We start from the raw sequence: 19,063 nt of genomic DNA, 5'->3' as shown, positions 1-19,063 counted from the left end.
GTTATCCAGCCGAATGGACAGGTCCACCAGCTAGTCGAAGGTGAGGGTGGTGTCCCTGCAGGCCAACTCTCGATGGACGTCCTCGCGCAAACTGCAGCGATAGTGATCAATCAGGGCCCTGTTGTTCCATCCCGCTCCGGAGGCCAGGGTGAGAAAGTCCAAAGCGAACTCCTGTACGCTCCTCGTCCCCTGCCGTAGGTGGAAAAGACGGTCACCCGCCGCTCTGCCCTCAGGCGGGTGGTCAAAGACCGCCCGGAAACGACGGGTGAACTCCTCAAAGTGGTCCAGCACCGCATTTCCTTCCACCCACACGGCGTTGGCCCACTCCAGGGCTTTCCCCGAGAGGCATGAGATGAGGGTGGACACCCTCTCACCGCCCGAAGGAGCCGGGTGGACGGTTGCCAGGTATAACTCCAACTGCAGCTGCAGGTATAACTGCCAGGTATAACTCCAACTGCAGTTCCAGTGGCGAATCCCACTGGAACTGGGTGCAGGGGGAGTGAGTAGTGGAGACCCCTGTTGTGCTGGGAGAGGCGCTGGAGGAACTCCCTGTCTCTCCCAGTGGTCCATGGTTTGGACAACGCGGTCCATGGCGGCGCCGAGATGGTGGATCATCGCCTCTTGCTCCAGGACGCGCTCCCCGACCCCTATACCAGGGGCACCTGCTCCTGCTGACTCCATATGGGTGGTGTGAAATTCTATAAGGGCTGCGGAACTGGTGGCAGTGAAGTCAGACGCAGGAGAGCAGAAATAAGTAATAGCCGGAGCAGTTTAATTTCAAAACCAACGGCAATAAAAAAATGAACCTACATGGGTACAAAACCCGACACGCACCAGTAACATCGTGCACCAGCACTTTCAAACAAACAATTCCACATAAGGACATGGGGGGGAACAGAAGGTTAAATACACAACACTTAATGAGGGAAATGGAAACCAGGTGTGTAGGAAAACAAGACAAAACAAATGAAAAGTGGATCGACGATGGCTAGAAGACCAGTGACGCCGACCGCCGACCGAACAAGGAGAGGAAACGACTTCGGTGGAAGTTGTGACAGTGGGTCAGAAGTTTACATACACTAAGTTGACTGTACCTTTAAACAGCTTGGAAAATTCCAGAAAATTATGTCATGGCTTTAGAAGCTTCTGATAGGCTAATTGACATCATTTGAGTCGATTGGAGGTGTACCTGTGGATGTATTTCAAGGCGTACCTTCAAACTCAGCGCCTCTTTGCTTGACATCATGGGAAAGACCTCAGAAAAAAATTGTAGACCTCCACAAGTCTGGTTCATCCTTGGGAGCAATTTCCAAATGCCTGAAGGTGCCATGTTCATCTGTACAAACAATAGTACGCAAGTATAAACACCATGGGACCAGGCAGTTGTCATACCACTCAGTTCTGTTTCCTAGAGATGAACGTACTTTGGTGTGAAAAGTACAAATCAATCCCAAAACAACAGCAAAGGATCTTGTGAAGATGCTGGAGGAAACAGGTACAAAAGTATCTATATCCACAGTAAAACGAGTCCTATGTCGACATAACCTGAAAGGCTGCTTAGCAAGGAAGAAGCCACTGCTCCAAAACTGCCATTAAAAAGACAGACTACGGTTTGTAACTGCACATGGGGACAAAGATCCTACTTTTTGGAGAAATGTCCTCTGGTCTGATGAAGCAAAAATAGAACTGTTTGGCCGTAATGACCATCATTATGTTTGGAGGAAAAAGGGGGAGGCTTGCAAGCCGAAAAACACCATCCCAACCATGAAGCACAGGGCAGGCAGCATCATGTTGTGGGGGTGCTTTGCTGCAGGAGGGACTGGTTCACCTCACAAAATAGATGGCTTCATGAGGTAGGAAAATTATGTGGATATATTGAAGCAACATCTGAAGAAATCAGTCAGGAAGTTAAAGCTTGGTCGCAAATTGGTCTTCCAAATGGACAATGATCCCAAGCATACAGTGAGAGAAAAAAAGTATTTGATCCCCTGCTGATTTTGTACGTTTGCCCACTGACAAAGAAATGATCAGTCTATAATTTTAATGGTAGGTTTATTTAAACAGTGAGAGACAGAATAGCAACAAAAAAATCCAGAAAAACGCATGTCAAAAATTTAATAAATTGATTTGCATTTTAATGAGGGAAATAAGTATCAGAAAGATTTCTGGCTCCCAGGTGTCTTTTATACAGGTAACGAGCTGAGATTAGGAGCACACTCTTAAAGGGAGTGCTCCTAATCTCAGTTTGTTACCTGTATAAAAGACACCTGTCCACAGAAGCAATCAATCAATCAGATTCCAAACTCTCCACCATGGCCAAGACCAAAGAGCTCTCCAAGGATGTCAGGGACAAGATTGTAGACCTACACAAGGCTGGAATGGGCTACAAGACCATCGCCAAGCAGCTTGGTGAGAAGGTGACAACAGTTGGTGCGATTATTCGCAAATGGAAGACACACAAAATACCTGTCCATCTTTCTTGGCTTGGGGCTCCATGCAAGATCTCACCTCGTGGAGTTGCAATGATCATGAGAACGGTGAGGAATCAGCCCAGAACTACACGGGAGGATCTTGTCAATGATCTCAAGGCAGCTGGGACTATAGACACCAAGAAAACAATTGGTAACACACTACGCCGTGAAGGACTGAAATCCTGCAGCGCCCGCAAGGTCCCCCTGCTCAAGAAAGTACATATACATGCCCGTCTGAAGTTTGCCAATGAACATCTGAATGATTCAGAGGACAACTGGGTGAAAGTGTTGTGGTCAGATGAGACCAAAATGGAGCTCTTTGGCATCAACTCAACTCGTCGTGTTCGGAGGAGGAGGAATGCTGCCTATGACCCCAAGAAAACCATCCCCACCATCAAACATGGAGGTGGAAACATTATGCTTTGGGGGTGTTTTTCTGCTAAGGGGACAGGACAACTTCACCGCATCAAAGGGACGATGGACGGGGCCATGTACCGTCAAATCTTGGGTGAGAACCTCCTTCCCTCAGCCAGGGCATTGAAAATGGGTCGTGGATGGGTATTCCAGCATGACAATGACCCAAAACACACGGCCAAGGCAACAAAGGAGTGGCTCAAGAAGAAGCCCATTAAGGACCTGGAGTGGCCTAGCCAGTCTCCAGACCTTAATCCCATAGAAAATCTGTGGAGGGAGCTGAAGGTTAGAGTTGCCAAACGTCAGCCTCGAAACCTTAATGACTTGGAGAAGATCTACAAAGAGGAGTGGGACAAAATCCCTCCTAAGATGTGTGCAAACCTGGTGGCCAACTACAAGAAACGTCTGACCTCTGTGATTGCCAACAAGGGTTTTGCCACCAAGTACTAAGTCATGTTTTGCAGAGGGGTCAAATACTTATTTCCCTCATTAAAATGCAAATCATTTTATAACATTTTTGACATGCGTTTTTCTGGATTTTTGTTGTTGTTATTCTGTCTCTCACTGTTCAAATAAACCTACCATTAAAATTATAGACTGATCATTTCTTTGTCAGTGGGCAAACGTACAAAATCAGCAGGGGATCAAATACGTTTTTTCTCTCACTGTACTTCCAAATTTGTGGCAAAATGGCTTAAGGACAACAAAGTCAAGATATGGGAGTGGCTATCACAAAGCCCTGACCTCAAACCTATATAAAACTTGTGGGCAGAACTGAAAAAGTGTGTGCGAGCAAGGAGGACTACAAACCTGACTCAGTTACACCAGCTCTGTCAGGAGGAATGGGCCAAATTCACCCATTTTATTGTGAAAAGGTTGTGTAAGGCTACCCAAAAAGTTTGACCCACGTTAAACAATTTAAAGGCAATTACATACACTCAAATACTATTTGAGTGTATGTAAACTTCTGACCCACTGGGAATGTGATGAAAGAAATAAAACCTGAAATAAATCATTCACTCTACTATTTTTAAAAGGTAAAGCGCCGCCTTATCTCAGCTCACTGGTCACGATAACAACACTCACCAATAGTACGCGCTCCAGCAGGTATATCTCACTGGTCATCCCCAAAGCCAACACCTCTTTGGCCGCTTTTCCTTCCAGTTCTCTGCTGCCAATGACTGGAACGAATTGCAAAATAAATAAAAAATATTGCTGAAGCTGGAGACTTATATTTCCCTCACTAACTTTAAACATCAGCTATCCGAGCAGCTAACCGATCGCTGCAGCTGTACATAGCCCATCTGTAAATAGCCCATCCAATCTACTTACCTCATCCCCACATTGTTTTATTTACTTTTCTGCTCTTTTGCACACCAGTATTTCTACTTGCACATCATCATCTGCACATCTATCACTGCAGTGTTAATTTGCTAAATTGTAATTACTTGCTACTATGGCCTATTTATTGCCTTACCTCCTCACGCCATTTGCACACACTGTATGTAGGCTTTCTTTTTTTTCTATTGTGTTATTGACTGTACGCTTGTTTATTCCATGTGTAACTCTGTGTTATTGTTTGTGTCGCACTGCTTTGCTTTATCTTGGCCAGGTCGCAGTTGTAAATGAGAACTTGTTCTCAACTGGCCTACCTGGTTAAATAAAGGTGATATAAAAAATTAAATAAAGAAATAATTCTGACATTTCACATTCTTAAAATAAAGTGGTGATCCTAACTGACCTAAGACAGGGAATATTTGCTAGGATTAAATGTCAGGAATTGTGAAAAACTGGGTTTAAATGTATTTGGCTAAGGTGTATGTAAACTTCCGACTTCAACTGTATATTAGTGTATATATTAGTGAGTATATTAATGTATGTCAGTGTGTATATTAGTGTGCATATTGGTGTATATGTCACTGTGTATATGTCAGTGTGTATATTAGTGTATATATTAGTGTGTATATTACTGTATATGTCAGTGTATATATTAGTATGTATATTAGAGTGTATATGTCAGTGTGTATATTAGTGTATATATTAGTGTGTATATTACTGTATATGTCAGTGTATATATTAGTATGTATATTAGAGTGTATGTCAGTGTGTTTATTAGTGTATATATTAGTGTGTATATTACTGTATATGTCAGTGTATATATTAGTATGTATATTAGAGTGTATATGTCAGTGTGTATATTAGTGTATATATTAGTGTGTATATTACTGTATATGTCAGTGTATATATTAGTATGTATATTAGAGTGTATATGTCAGTGTGTATATTAGTGTATATATTAGTGAGTATATTATTGTAAATGTTAGTGTGATTGTACCTCTATATGTGTGTCTGACAGAGAACAACATCAGTCTTATTGCCTCGCGGGGTTTCTCTGGTCTTCCCAACCTGGAGAGTATAGATCTGAGCAAAAACCGACTGGATGACGACTCACTCAGCCACCACCTCTTCTCTGTAAGTCTCACCAGCTTTCCACCCCTACCATGTTGTATGAAAGACCTGCTGGAGTGTAAGGGTTGGGGGTTTGAGATCTCTAGATGCATCTGCTAAATGACCAGGGCAGTCCTGCATGAGTCAGCACATTCCTATAATAGCAAGTGGTAAATGGCTGACAGTAGCTGCGTCAGTATACTCCATAATAACAGCTGGTAACTGGTTGACAGTAACTGAGTCAGTATACTCTATGATAGCAGCTGGTAACTGGCTGACAGTAACTGAGTCAGTATACTCCATAATAACAGCTGGTAACTGGTTGACAGTAACTGAGTCAGTATACTCTATAATAGCAGCTGGTAACTGGTTGACAGTAACTGAGTCAGTACATGTATACTCCATAATAGCAGCTGGTAACTGGCTGACAGTAACTGAGTCAGTATACTCTATAATAGCAGCTGGTAACTGGCTGACAGTAACTGAGTCAGTATACTCTATAATAGCAGCTGGTAACTGGCTGACAGTAACTGAGTCAGTATACTCTATAATAGCAGCTGGTAACTGGCTGACAGTAACTGAGTCAGTACATGTATACTCTATAATAGCAGCTGGTAACTGGCTGACAGTAACTGAGTCAGTATACTCTATAATAGCAGCTGGTAACTGGCTGACAGACTACAGCAGGAGCACACTCTGGTGTATTGGCTCCTCTTACAGATTTTTCACAATCTCTTACACACTTAAAACTGGTACTTGAGGCACTCTCAGTGAAACCATTAACTCATGTACGTTATCTTCATACCAAGTCTGCAAAACTGTCTGTAAAACACACTTATCGCAAAACACTGAAACACAGTTATTTACATTAGACACATCATTCAAAACTAACAGGTCTTGTGTTTCGTTTGGGAAACACTGCCATTCAAAATGTCACACTCATTTACCGATTACCTACACCCAGTGCTCACATGTGAAAACACTTATAGCTCATTTCTTCACTAAGAAATCAGAGCTTGAGCACTATAAATAGGCTTCAGGTTAGGTTCTTGGCTTGGACAACAATGGAGGCCAATATTGGAGAGTTAGAGGAGTGAGAGTAAGAGGGGGACGAGAACGAGGACAACGATAAGGACGAGGAGGAGGACAACGAGGAGGTGGAGGAAGAGGAGGGGGACACGGAGGAGGTGGAGGAAGAGGAGGAGGACGAGGACACGGAGGAGGACAATGAGGAGGTGGAGGAAGAGGAGGAGGACGAGGAGGAGGACAATGAGGAGGAGGAGGACGAGGAGGAGGACACCGAGGAGGACAACGAGGAGGTGGAGGAAGAGGAGGAGGACACGGAGGAGGACAACGAGGAGGTGGAGGAAGAGGAGGAGGACAAGGAGGAGGACGAGGACACGGAGGAGGACAATGAGGAGGAGGAGGACGAGGAGGAGGACACGGAGGAGGACAACGAGGAGGTGGAGGAAGAGGAGGAGGACAAGGAGGAGGACGAGGACACGGAGGAGGACAATGAGGAGGATGAGGAGGAGGACACGGAGGAGGACAATGAGGAGGTGGAGGAAGAGGAGGAGAATGAGGAGGTGGAGGAAGAGGAGGAGGACACGGAGGAGGACAACGAGGAGGAGGACGAGGAGGAGGACACGGAGGAGGACAACGAGGAGGTGGAGGAAGAGGAGGAGGACAACGAGGAGGAGGAGGACGAGGAGGAGGACACGGAGGAGGACAACGAGGAGGTGGAGGAAGAGGAGGAGGACAAGGAGGAGGACGAGGACACGAGGAGGACAATGAGGAGGAGGAGGACGAGGAGGAGGACACGGAGGAGGACAACGAGGAGGTGGAGGAAGAGGAGGAGGACAAGGAGGAGGACGAGGACACGGAGGAGGACAATGAGGAGGTGGAGGAAGAGGAGGAGGACACGGAGGAGGACAACGAGGAGGAGGAGGACGAGGAGGAGGACACGGAGGAGGACAACGAGGAGGTGGAGGAAGAGGAGGAAGACAAGGACAAGGACGAGGAGGGGGAAGAGGACGAGGAGTGGGACAAGGAAGAGGAGGAAGGAAAACAATCACAGATGAGATCCGGGCCACTTTGGTTGATCATGTGGTCAACCATGGTTTGAGTTTCAGGGAGGCTGGGCAGAGGGTCCAGCCTAACTTGAGCTACTACACTGCAGCTAGTATCATCCGGACATTTTGAAATGAGAACAGGTAAGTAAACCTACCCCCTATACCATGTTACTGTACTTACAGCACTGCAGCACTTGCAGCACATGCCCTACAGTAACATTTCATTTCATACCGAAAGAAATCTTGCACCCTAACCATTCACATCATGTTTTTGCAGAATTGCTAGACGATCCTTCAATGGAGGAAGAAACCGGCTGTTCAGAGCAGGAACAACACATAGTGAATATGGTCATTTCACACACATTATCACTGACACCACATTATCACTGACAACACAACATTCAGTAACATAAATAAGGTTAGTTTATCCTCAATTGGCCGTCTCCTGAAACGCCATCAGAGTCATATGAAGCAGCTCTACAGAGTACCATTTGAGAGAAATTCTGACAGAGTGAAACAACTGCGCTATGAATACATACAAGTAAGCTGTACTATCCTGTCATTGGTGCTGTATTCCAGTGTATTGTGCTGCATATTGACTGCTCTATGTCTATTCATACTGTCATACAATAATGTTTTGTCTTGTCTGTTTCAGAGAGTTATGAAACTAGATGCTGCTGCAGAGCATCATGATTTAGTCTACATTGATGAGGTCGGCTTTAACATAGCCAAAACAAGATGCAGGGGAAGAAACACTGCGCCATCGTCAATGTCCCTGGACAGCGTCGCGGCAACATCACAATGTGTACAGCCATTAGTCAGAACAGTGTCCTTGATCATCATGCCACTCTTGGTCCTTACAATACTGCCCACATTATCACCTTCCTTGACACCCTGCATAATATCCTCATTCCCAATGACCAGAGGAATGGGCCAGAGTAGTCCAGATTTGTTGTCATCTGGGACAACGTAAGTTTCCACCGGGCTGCTCAGGTCCGCAATTGGTTAATTGACCATTCACAAGCTTTGACGCTCAACCTGCCACCATATTCTCCATTTCTAAACCCAATAGAAGAGTTATTTTTAGCGTGGCGTTGGAAGGTATGTGATCGGCAACCTCACCAATGCATACCCTTTCTCCAGGCGATGGAGGAGGCCTGTGGTGACAGATGAGGGGACATGCCAGTGCTGGATACGCCACTCCAGACTCTACTTCCCCTGCTGTTTAGCCAGAGAGATCACTTGTGATGTTGAGGTGCTGTGGCCAGACCCAAATAGGAGACAGGATGCACCCTCATTGTTTTTGTTCATTACAGTAACAAGCCTATTTGTTTATCTTCTACTGTATTTGTTTTGTCTGTTACTGTTCATCCCGAAATATGGATGAAAATACAATGTTTTGAGAAATAATTTTTTCCCCCCCCACCTTGCATTTCTGTTTATAGCGTAACTATATACTGAATATGCATACATACTGTATATATTTGTGCACATACATGTATGTGTGAGTGCTATGACAAACTGTTGTGGACTCCACTGCGCACTGAACATACAAAAGACAAGAGTAATGTTTTACATTTGTCACATCCGTGTGTAGTTGGCGTGTATAAGTGCTAATCATTTGGTTTGTGTGTAGAGTTTTGATGCAAAAACACCATTTTGGTAAGTGTTTGGTTTTGCAAGAGATGTGTGATGTTTTGCAGGTGTGTGTGTTTTGGGGTTGTGTGTAGAGTCTAGAGAAAAGGAGCCATAGTTTCAGAAATCGCGTAAGCAATTGTCAAAAACTGTAAGAGATCAGCTAAGTGTGTGTGTGTGTGTGTGTGTGTGTGTACACATGTTCAAGTGAAATATAGTACATGACTACAGCCAATGGGATTGAGATGAAGAGATTATTTTAAGAATGAATGATTTCATGATATCCGTTCATCCAGTAATGACAGAGGCAAGAGGAACAGGGCAGAGTTACTGGGAGAGTGACACAGCTCACTGCTTTCACTGGGTACAGATCAACCAGACCAGACCAATACATGCGCTAAATAAAGATCAGGGTCAAGCTAGATTTCCAGTAACAGTAATCTAAACCGTTTTTCTCCTCTTCTTTTTCTGTACTCCCTGGTAGAATCTGACCCGGCTGAGGAGGCTTAACCTAGATGATAACCAGCTGACACGGATCCCACTGCTGCCACCGTCACTGGAGGAGCTCAAGATGAATGACAACAAGATCACCAGACTCACCCCTTACAGCTTCAAAGGTGTGTGTTTCAGAGAGGTCGAAGGTTGATTTAATCCCCCGTATATAACACACACACACACTTCTTTGTGACACTCATAAGTATCAGTTTGTGTATGTGTGTATGTCTGTGTGCGTGTGTTTGTGTGTGTATGTCTGTGTGCGTGTGTTTGTGTGTGTTTATCTGTCTTTGTGTGTGTGTGTGTGTGTGTGTTTTTGTGTGCGTCCCCCAGGTCTGTTCCATCTGTTGTCTCTGGAGCTAGAGGAGAACCTTTTCCATGACGGCAACATGTCCCCTTTGACCTTCAAGCCGCTGAGGAGGGTCCAGTACCTGCGCTTGGACACGAACAGGTTCCGCTCCCTCCCCCTCGGCCTGCCCCGCTCCCTACAGGTCAGAGTCTCCTCATCACCATCCAGAACATTCTTACAATACATTCTTGTGTGTTTCTATATTATGTGCGTCTAAATATCTGTGTGTGTGTGTGTGTGTGTGTGTGCGTAGGAGCTGAGGATGCGTGATAACCAGTTACAGGAGGTACCAGAGGGGGTTCTGAGTGAATTGGCCAAACTGAGAGTTTTAGACCTTAGTCACAACCTGCTGCATGAGGGCAGCATCTCAAACCGGGCCTGGGTCAAACTAACGTGAGTTCAATTAAGAAATTCATTAAGAAAATAATCAATCTATCCATTGACCCACCTATCCAAAAATGAATTCATGCCAGATCATATGACACGAAAGGCATCATACTGGCTTTATTTCAGAATTTTAAAAGTTATATATCTTAAACTTGATTGCTGACATGCAAAACACTTTGGGACTATATCAACAATTGATTAATGAAACAAACACCATTTGTTATAGAATGGCTTGTAGTACCTACATCACCCGCCGGAGGGTGTACTGTGCTTGAGAATCAGCACCTCAGATTTTCCTGGTTCGTTCTGTTTGATGTAAAATCATTACTCTCCTGCTTGTGCTGATGTACACACACACGTGTGTGTGTGTGTGTGTGTGTGTGTGTGTGTGAATTCCTGCTGTTTAGTCAGATAAGCATCTCTACAGTACACAGGGTTCAAACCTGTCATTATTATCTTGACAGCCACACACACACACACACACACACACACACACACACACACACACACACACACACACACACACACACACACACACACACACACACACACACGCGCACACACACACACACACACACACACACACACACACACACGTGAGTCCGATAGACTGTGACAACTGACCCTGTGTACTCAGGAGAACAAATATGTGATGAAGGGAAGGAAAGGGTGTTTTGTGTGTGTGTGTGTGTGTGTCTTGTTTAAATATAGTGAATTCCAGTGGGTTTATCCCTTGCTCCGTGGGATCCTTGCGAACCACAGCAAGAGCTTCGGGAGAAAAAATACACACAGAGAGGAGAGAGAGAAAGAAAGGGTGTGTGAGAGTGGTGTTGAGGAAAAGAAGGTAGAAAGGAAAAAGGCAGCAAGAAAATGGATGAGAAGAGAGCAGAAGGGAGGAGGATGAAGAAAGGCAGAAGGGAGGAGGATGAAGAAAGGCAGAAGGGAGGAGGATGAAGAAAGGCAGAAGGGAGGAGGATGAAGAAAGGCAGAAGGGAGGAGGATGAAGAAAGGCAGAAGGCGTAGGAGGATGAAGAAAGGCAGAAGGGAGGAGGATGAAGAAAGGCAGGCAGAAGGGAGGAGGCTGAAGAAAGGCAGAAGGGAGGAGGATGAAGAAGGCAGAAGGGAGGAGGATGAAGAAAGGCAGAAGGGAGGAGGATGAGAAAGGCAGAAGGGAGGGCAGAAGAAGAAGGCAGAAGGGAGGGAGGATGAAGAAAGGCCAGAAGGGAGGAGGATGAAGAAAGCAGAAGGGAGGAGGATGAAGAAAGGCAGAAGGAGGAGGATGAAGAAGGCAGAGGAGGATGAAGAAAGGCAGAAGGGAGGAGGATGAAGAAAGGCAGAAGGGAGGAGGATGAAGAAAGGCAGAAGGGAGGAGGATGAAGAAAGGCAGAAGGGAGGAGGATGAAGAAAGGCAGAAGGGAGGAGGATGAAGAAAGGCAGAAGGGAGGAGGATGAAGAAAGGCAGAAGGGAGGAGGATGAAGAAAGGCAGAAGGGAGGAGGATGAAGAAAGGCAGAAGGGAGGAGGATGAAGAAAGGCAGAAGGGAGGAGGATGAAGAAAGGCAGAAGGGAGGAGGATGAAGAGAGCAGAAGGGAGGAGGATGAAGAAAGGCAGAAGGGAGGAGGATGAAGAAAGGCAGAGAGAAACTGTGTGTTTGCATAAGTGTTGCCAAAGTACCCGTAATGTAAAACAGATAAACCTATCAGGTACTTCCTGGATGCCTATTGACTGTCTGTAGCGTGAGGGCCCATGGGTTAATAAGGTCAGGGGTTAATTGGGTAGGGCACCTACTGTAGGTAGGGGTTAGTAGGGGTCAGAGGTTAGATACATGGTTGGAGTTCTGGCCATCTGACAGGTTTATGAACGTTTATACTGACAGAATGCTTGGAGACTGATTTTCCCACTTTGCTCCACAATGTTTTCATTGAGTGGAGTCAGTATTTCACCCAAGTCTGGGGGTCAGAGGTGAGGGTTGTGTATATGAGTTTGAGCCAGGGTTGGGGTCAATTCCATTTCAATTCAGAAAGTAAACCAAATTCCAATTCCAAATGTTTCTTATTGAAAAGTATTGAAAATAATTGGAATTGGAATTTCCGTGTACTTCCTGAATTGAATTGAAGTGGAATTGACCCCAACCCTGATTTGCTCCTGAGACTGCCTGGGCTTTAGGTCGTTCTATTCTCCCACATAAACTGAGCTTTGTGTCTGTCAGGGGATGTGTTTGTGTGTGTATGTGCATGTGTGTGTGTGTGTGTGTGTGTGTGTGTTTGTGTGTTTGTGTGCGTGCGTGTATGTGTGTGTTAAATATTACTTTTCTTGGCAATCTTTTTCTAATTTCCCCTCCTGAGCTTAGTGGATAAAGAAGAGTATTTCTGTATTAAAGCTTCTCTTTCATTCACCACAGTTCTTTCACCTCTGTCTGGGTCTCAGTCTGTCTTTTGTTTCACTCTTCCTCTCTCTTTCTCTTCTCTCTTCCTTTCTGTCTCTCTGTCTCTCTCCATGTCTCTGTTTCTCTCCATGTCTCTGTTTCTCTCCATGTCTCTGTCCCTCTCCATGTCTCTGTCCCTCTCCATGTCTCTGTCCCTCTCCATGTCTCTGTCTCTCTCCATGTCTCTGTCCCTCTCCATGTCTCTGTCCCTCTCCATGTCTCTGTCCCTCTCCATGTCTCTGTCTCTCTCCATGTCTCTGTTTCTCTCCATGTCTCTGTTTCTCTCCATGTCTCTGTCCCTCTCCATGTCTCTGTCCCTCTCCATGTCTCTGTCCCTCTCCATGTCTCTGTCCCTCTCCATGTCTCTGTCCCTCTCCATGTCTCTGTCCCTCTTCATGTCTCTGTCTCTCTCCATGTCTCTGTCCCTCTCCATGTCTCTGTCCCTCTCCATGTCTCTGTCTCTCTCCATGTCTCTGTCCCTCTCCATGTCTCTGTCCCTCTCCATGTCTCTGTCCCTCTCCATGTCTCTGTTTCTCTCCATGTCTCTGTCCCTCTCCATGTTTCTGTCCCTCTCCATGTCTCTGTCCCTCTCCATGTCTCTGTCTCTCTCCATGTCTCTGTCCCTCTCCATGTCTCTGTCCCTCTCCATGTCTCTGTCTCTCTCCATGTCTCTGTCCCTCTCCATGTCTCTGTCCCTCTCCATGTCTCTGTCCCTCTCCATGTCTCTGTCTCTCTCCATGTCTCTGTTTCTCTCCATGTCTCTGTCCCTCTCCATGTCTCTGTCTCTCTCCATGTCTCTGTCTCTCTCCATGTCTCTGTCTCTCTCCATGTCTCTGTCTTGCTCTAAGTCTCGCTCTACATCTCTCTCAATTTAATTCAATTCAAGGAAGCAACTGTTAACATTGCCAAAGCAAATGCAGTTGATAATAAACAAAAGTGAGATAAAAAATAAAAATGAACAGCAAACATTACACTCACAGAAGTTCCAAAAGAATAAAGACATTACAAGTCTCATGTTGTGCAAATATACAGTGTTGTAACGATGTGCAAATAGTTAAAGTACAAAATGGAAAATAAATTAACATAAATATGGGTTGTATTTACAATGGTGTTTGTTCTTCACTGGTTGACCTTTTATTGTGGCAACAGGTCACAAATCTTGCTGCTGTGATGGCACACTGTGGTATTTCACCCAGTAGATATAGGAGTTTATCAAAATTGGGTTTGTTTTCAAATTTTTTGTGGATCTGTGTATTCTGAGGGAAATATGTGTCTCTAATATGGTCATACATTTGGCAGGAGGTTACGAAGTGCAACTCAGTTTCCACTTCATTTTGTGGGTAGTGTGCACATAGCCTGTCTTCTCTTGAGAGCCAGGTCTGCCTACGGCGGCCTTTCTCAATAGCAAGGCTATGCTCACTGAGTCTGTTCATAGTCAAAGCTTTCCTTAAGGTTGGGTCAGTCAGAGTGGTCAGGTATTCTGCCTCTGTGTACTCTCTGTTTAGGGACAAATAGCATTCCAGTTTGCTCTGTTTTTTTGTATTTTTTTCCCAATGTGTCCAATGTAATTTTTTTTGTGTATCTTTTTGTTTTCTCATGATTTGGTTGGGTCTAATTGTGTTGCTGTCCTGGGGCTCTGTGGAGTCTGTTTGTGTTTGTGAACAGAGCCCCAGGACCAGCTTGCTTAGGGGGCTCTTCTCCAGGTTCATGTCTCTGTAGGTGATGGCTTTGTTATGGAAGGTTTGGGAATCGCTTCCTTTTAGGTGGTTGTAGAATTTAACGGCTTTTTTCTGGATTTTGATTATTAGCGGGTATCGGCGTAATTCTGCTCTGCATGCATTATTTGGTGTTTTACATTGTACAGAGAGGATATTTTTACAGAATTCTGCATGCAGTCTCAATTTGGTGTTTGTCCCATTTTGTGAACTCCTGGTTGGTGAGCAGACCCCAGACCTCACAACCATAAAGGGCAATGGGTTCTATAACTGATTCAAGTATTTTTTGCCAGATCCTAATTGGTATGTCGAATTTGATGTTACTTTTGATGGCATAGAAGGCCCTTTTTGCCTTGTCTCTCATCTCATTCACAGCTTTGTGGAAGTTACCTGTGGCGCTGATGTTTAGGCCAAGGTATGTATAGTTTTTTTGTGTGGTCTAGTGCAACGGTGTCTAGATGGAATTTGTATTTCTGGTCCTGGCGACTGGGCCTTTTTTGCAACACATTATTTTTGACTTACTTTCTTTCTCTCTATTTATCTTTCCCTCTTTCTTTCTCTTTCCCTTTCTCGCTCTCTCTCTTTCTTTTTCTCTCTCTTCCTTTCATCTGTATCTGTCTTTCACTCTCTCTCCCTCTGTTTCTCTCTCTGTGTCTCTGCTAACACCTCCATTATAACTACCATCCACTACCATTATTTATTTGTGTTTTCTCAGCTCCTAAGTTTGCCTGTGTGCATATACAGTAGGTGTGTAATGTAACCAGGCCCCTGCAGTAACCTACTATTATCCAGGCATAAATCCTGTTGCTGTGAAATTAGCCATTCCTCCTCTAGGGCACAACTCCCTCTGCTCGCTTTCATCTTAACGCATGTGCACACACACAAACACACAGACTTTAATATTTCTCTCTCATTTGGAACCTGTCAGTCTAAATCACCAACCATCTAAATAATCCTGCAATCTCTAATGTTTAACGTTCTATGATGTACTGTTGTATCTTGTGTTTTATGTGTAATGTAAGTGCCTTAATGTGTTTGGACCCCAGGAAGATTGGCAGCAGCTCATGGGAATCCCTAATACATACAAATAAATACAATATATCCTCACCACCTACCCCCTTAAATACCTCCATAAACTACAGCTACAGACGTTACTGAGGCTATAGAAGCTCTTAGCAGTTATCATAGCCGTAGGATGAGCCAGGTTGGACGAAGAGTCTGGTTTCAATAATAAGAGTGCTGATCAGAGGAATCCATCCACTCTCTGTGTGTGTGTGTGTGTGTGTGTGTGTGTGTGTGTGTGTGTGTGTGTGTTACGTATTGTACACCTACTAAAGGTGAGCCATGGTTATCCCCTAAGGCTTGCTGTCTTCACATAACATAACTCATTCTGTGAGAGTGTGTGTTTTGGCCACTGTGTTTTACATTGTGTACAGTTCATGAGTGTGTATGTTTGTTTGTGTGATTTGGGTTTATGTCAGTTATTATCAAGTTTTGCGATGACAACACATTTGCTTGGATGTTTTTGATTAGTAATGGCTCTCTGGTTTCAGCGTTTAATTGAATAGGGATGTGGTAATCCCTGGCACATCCTGATGATGCTTCCTGTTTTTAATGAAATCCTTCTCATCACAGTTAGTGGCTAGATACTGTGGTTATCCTGGTTAGTGTGGCTATCCTGGCTAGCCTGGTTATCTTGGTTAGTGTTGCTGGCCTGGTTAGTGTGGTTATCCTGGTTAGTATGGTTAGTGTTGCTGGCCTGGTTAGTAAGGTTATCCTGGTTAGTGTTGCTGGCCTGGTTAGTAAGGTTATCCTGGTTAGTGTGGTTATCCTGGTTAGTGTTGCTGGCCTGGTTAGTATGGTTATCCTGGTTAGTCTGGTTAGTGTGCATTGTTCCCCCTACGCTACGCGCGTGCTTGTGCGTGCAGTAGCCCCGAGACTGCAGCGCGGCTCCCCCAGGACAGCAGCAGAAGAAATATCTCCCCATGGAGAGAAAGACGAGCTTGAACTTCACTCAACTTTTTCGAGATTTCCCTGTTAGTTAACGCCATCAACGTTTCCCTTTACTGTGGCAATTGTGATCGAATCAACGCAATATTAGTCACTTTTAATGCAACATACCGAAACCAAACGAACTATGCAAGACTTAGTATGCAAAACTAATTATGCAAGACATTTTTTTTGTAGGCAGAACACATCGGAGTAGACTTCTATTGCATTGACACAGCATGACTCAGCCATACTCTACCCAGACCGGTGCATCATAACCAGTCAGAGCTGCAGTAGACCTACACTATCATTCAAAAGTTTGGGGTCCCTTAGAAATGTCTTTGTTTTTGAAAGAAAAGCAACAAAAAAATTGTCCATTAAAACAACATAAAATGTATCAGAAATACAGTGTAGACATTGTTAATGTTGTAAATCGCTATTGTAGCTGGAAACGGCAGATTTTTGGGGGGAATATCTACATAGCCATACAGAGGCCCATTATCAGCAACCATCACTCCTGTGTTCCAATGGCACACTGTGTTAGCTAATCCAAGTTTATAATTTTAAAAGGCTAATTGATCATTAGAAAACCCTTTTGCAATTATGTTAGCACAGCTGAAAATGGTTGTTCTGATTAAAGAAGCAATACAACTGGCCTTCTTTAGACAAGTTGAATATCTGGAGCATCAGCATTACCAAATAGGGATATCTTCTGTATACCACCCCTACCTTGTCACAAAACAACTGATTGGCTCAAACGCATTACGAAGGAAAGAAATTCCACAAATTAACTTTTAACAAAGCACACCTGTTAATTGAAATGCATTCCAGTTGACTACCTCATAAAGCTGGTTGAGAGAATTGCAAGAGTGTACAAAACTTTCATCAAGGCAAAGAGTGGCTACTCTGAAGAATCTATATATTGATTTGTTTAACAATTTTGGTTACTACATGATTCCATATGTGTTATTTCATAGTTTTGATGTCTTCGCTATTATTGTAGAAAGTAGTAAAAATAAAGAAAACCCTGGAATGAGAAGGTGTGTCCAAACTTTTGACTGGTACTGTGTGGATCTGTGCCATTTACTTTGAACTGGACTGTGTTTACAGCATGAGTGGTCGTGAGTAGATATGCTTGTTTTGAGATCAGAGCGAGAGCTGCATGTAGCTACGTGTGCACATTTTGTTCATATCCTTTAATAGTTAGTGAGTTAGTAGCCCAGTTATAGATCATTTGTAGTCAGCAATGGAGAAGTGATTGCTTCCTACAAGAGCACACAATGTTTACATTTCTATACATCTTTGAAAAGAAAGTCAGGAGCTTTTTTTTGTCTTAAAAGGGGCAGTGTTGTATTTTGAGACAGGCTTGAATAAGCTAAGTAGCCAATAGGCAGAAGGTAGCATGATTTGTCTGATTCTCTGTAATAATGGTATGGGAATAATAATGCATTTTATTTTGTAAAGTCGTTTCTTGCATCATGTTTTGTTTATTCTAAGGTCTTCGAAAGCCAAGTTAACAAACCGATTACCGACCATTTCGAATCCCACCGTACCTTCTCCGCTATGCAATCTGGTTTCAGAGCTGGTCATGGGTGCACCTCAGCCACGCTGAAGGTCCTAAACGACATCATAACCGCCATCGATAAGAGACATTACTGTGCAGCCGTATTCATCGACCTGGCTAAGGCTTTCGACTCTGTCAATCACCACATTCTTATTGGCAGACTCGACAGCCTTGGTTTCTCAAATGATTGCCTCGCCTGGTTTACCAACTACTTCTCTGATAGAGTTCAGTGTGTCAAATAGGAGGGCCTGTTGTTCGGACCTCTGGCAGTCTCTATGGGTGTGCCACAGGGTTCAATTCTCGGGCCGACTCTCTTCTCTGTATACATCAATGATGTTGCTCTTGCTTCTGGTGATTCTCTGATCCACCTCTACGCAGACGACACCATTCTGTATACTTCTGGCCCCTCTTTGGACGCTGTGTTAACTAACCTCCAGACGAGCTTCAATGCCATACAACTCTCCTTCCGTGGCCTCCAACTGCTCTTAAAACGCAAGTAAAACTAAATGCATGCTATCCAAATCGATCACTGCCCGCACCTGCTCGCCTGTCCAGCATCACTACTCTGGACGGCTCTGACTTAGAATACGTGAACAACTACAAATACCTAGGTGTCTGGTTAGACTGTAAACTCTCCTTCTAGACTCACATTAAGCATCTCCAATCCAAAATTAAATCTAGAATTGGCTTCCTATATTGCAACAAAGCATCCTTCACTCATGCTGCCAAACATACCCTCGTAAAACTGACCATCCTCCCGATCCTCGACTTCGGTGATGTCATCTATAAAATAGCCTCCAACACTCTACTCAACAAACTGGATGCAGTCTATCACAGTGCCATCTGTTTGTCACCAAAGCCCCATACACTACCCACCATTGCGACCTGTATGCTCTCGTTGGTTGGCCCTCGCTTCATACTCGTCACCAAACCCACTGGCTACAGGTTATCTACAAGTCTCTGCTAGGTAAAGCCCTGCCTTATCTCAGCTCACTGGTCACCATAGCAGCAAACCACTCGTAGCACGCGCTCCAGCAGGTATATCTCACTGGTCACCCCCAAAGCCAATTCCTCCTTTGGTCGTCTTTCCTTCCAGTTC

General features: G+C 44.4%; 1 protein-coding gene across 2 annotated transcripts in view; it reads left to right on the top strand.

Moving 5' to 3' along the window:
- The window catches only part of si:dkey-32e6.6 (extracellular matrix protein 2), a 39,499-nt gene that overhangs the window by 8,813 nt on the left and 11,623 nt on the right, over window positions 1-19,063 (top strand). For both annotated transcript variants that reach the window (XM_029723943.1, XM_029723942.1), the window contains exons 5-8: window positions 5,242-5,357; window positions 9,525-9,657; window positions 9,869-10,026; window positions 10,138-10,277. In XM_029723943.1, the coding sequence (XP_029579803.1) occupies window positions 5,242-5,357; window positions 9,525-9,657; window positions 9,869-10,026; window positions 10,138-10,277 (547 nt within the window). The remainder of the gene's footprint in view (window positions 1-5,241; window positions 5,358-9,524; window positions 9,658-9,868; window positions 10,027-10,137; window positions 10,278-19,063) is intronic.

The sequence above is a fragment of the Salmo trutta genome, chromosome 30 (assembly GCF_901001165.1).
Source record: "Salmo trutta chromosome 30, fSalTru1.1, whole genome shotgun sequence".
In the NCBI taxonomy this organism is placed as follows: domain Eukaryota; kingdom Metazoa; phylum Chordata; class Actinopteri; order Salmoniformes; family Salmonidae; genus Salmo; species Salmo trutta.
The sequence above is the reverse complement of the archived record's forward strand: the minus strand, read 5'-3'. Positions and strand labels throughout refer to the sequence as shown.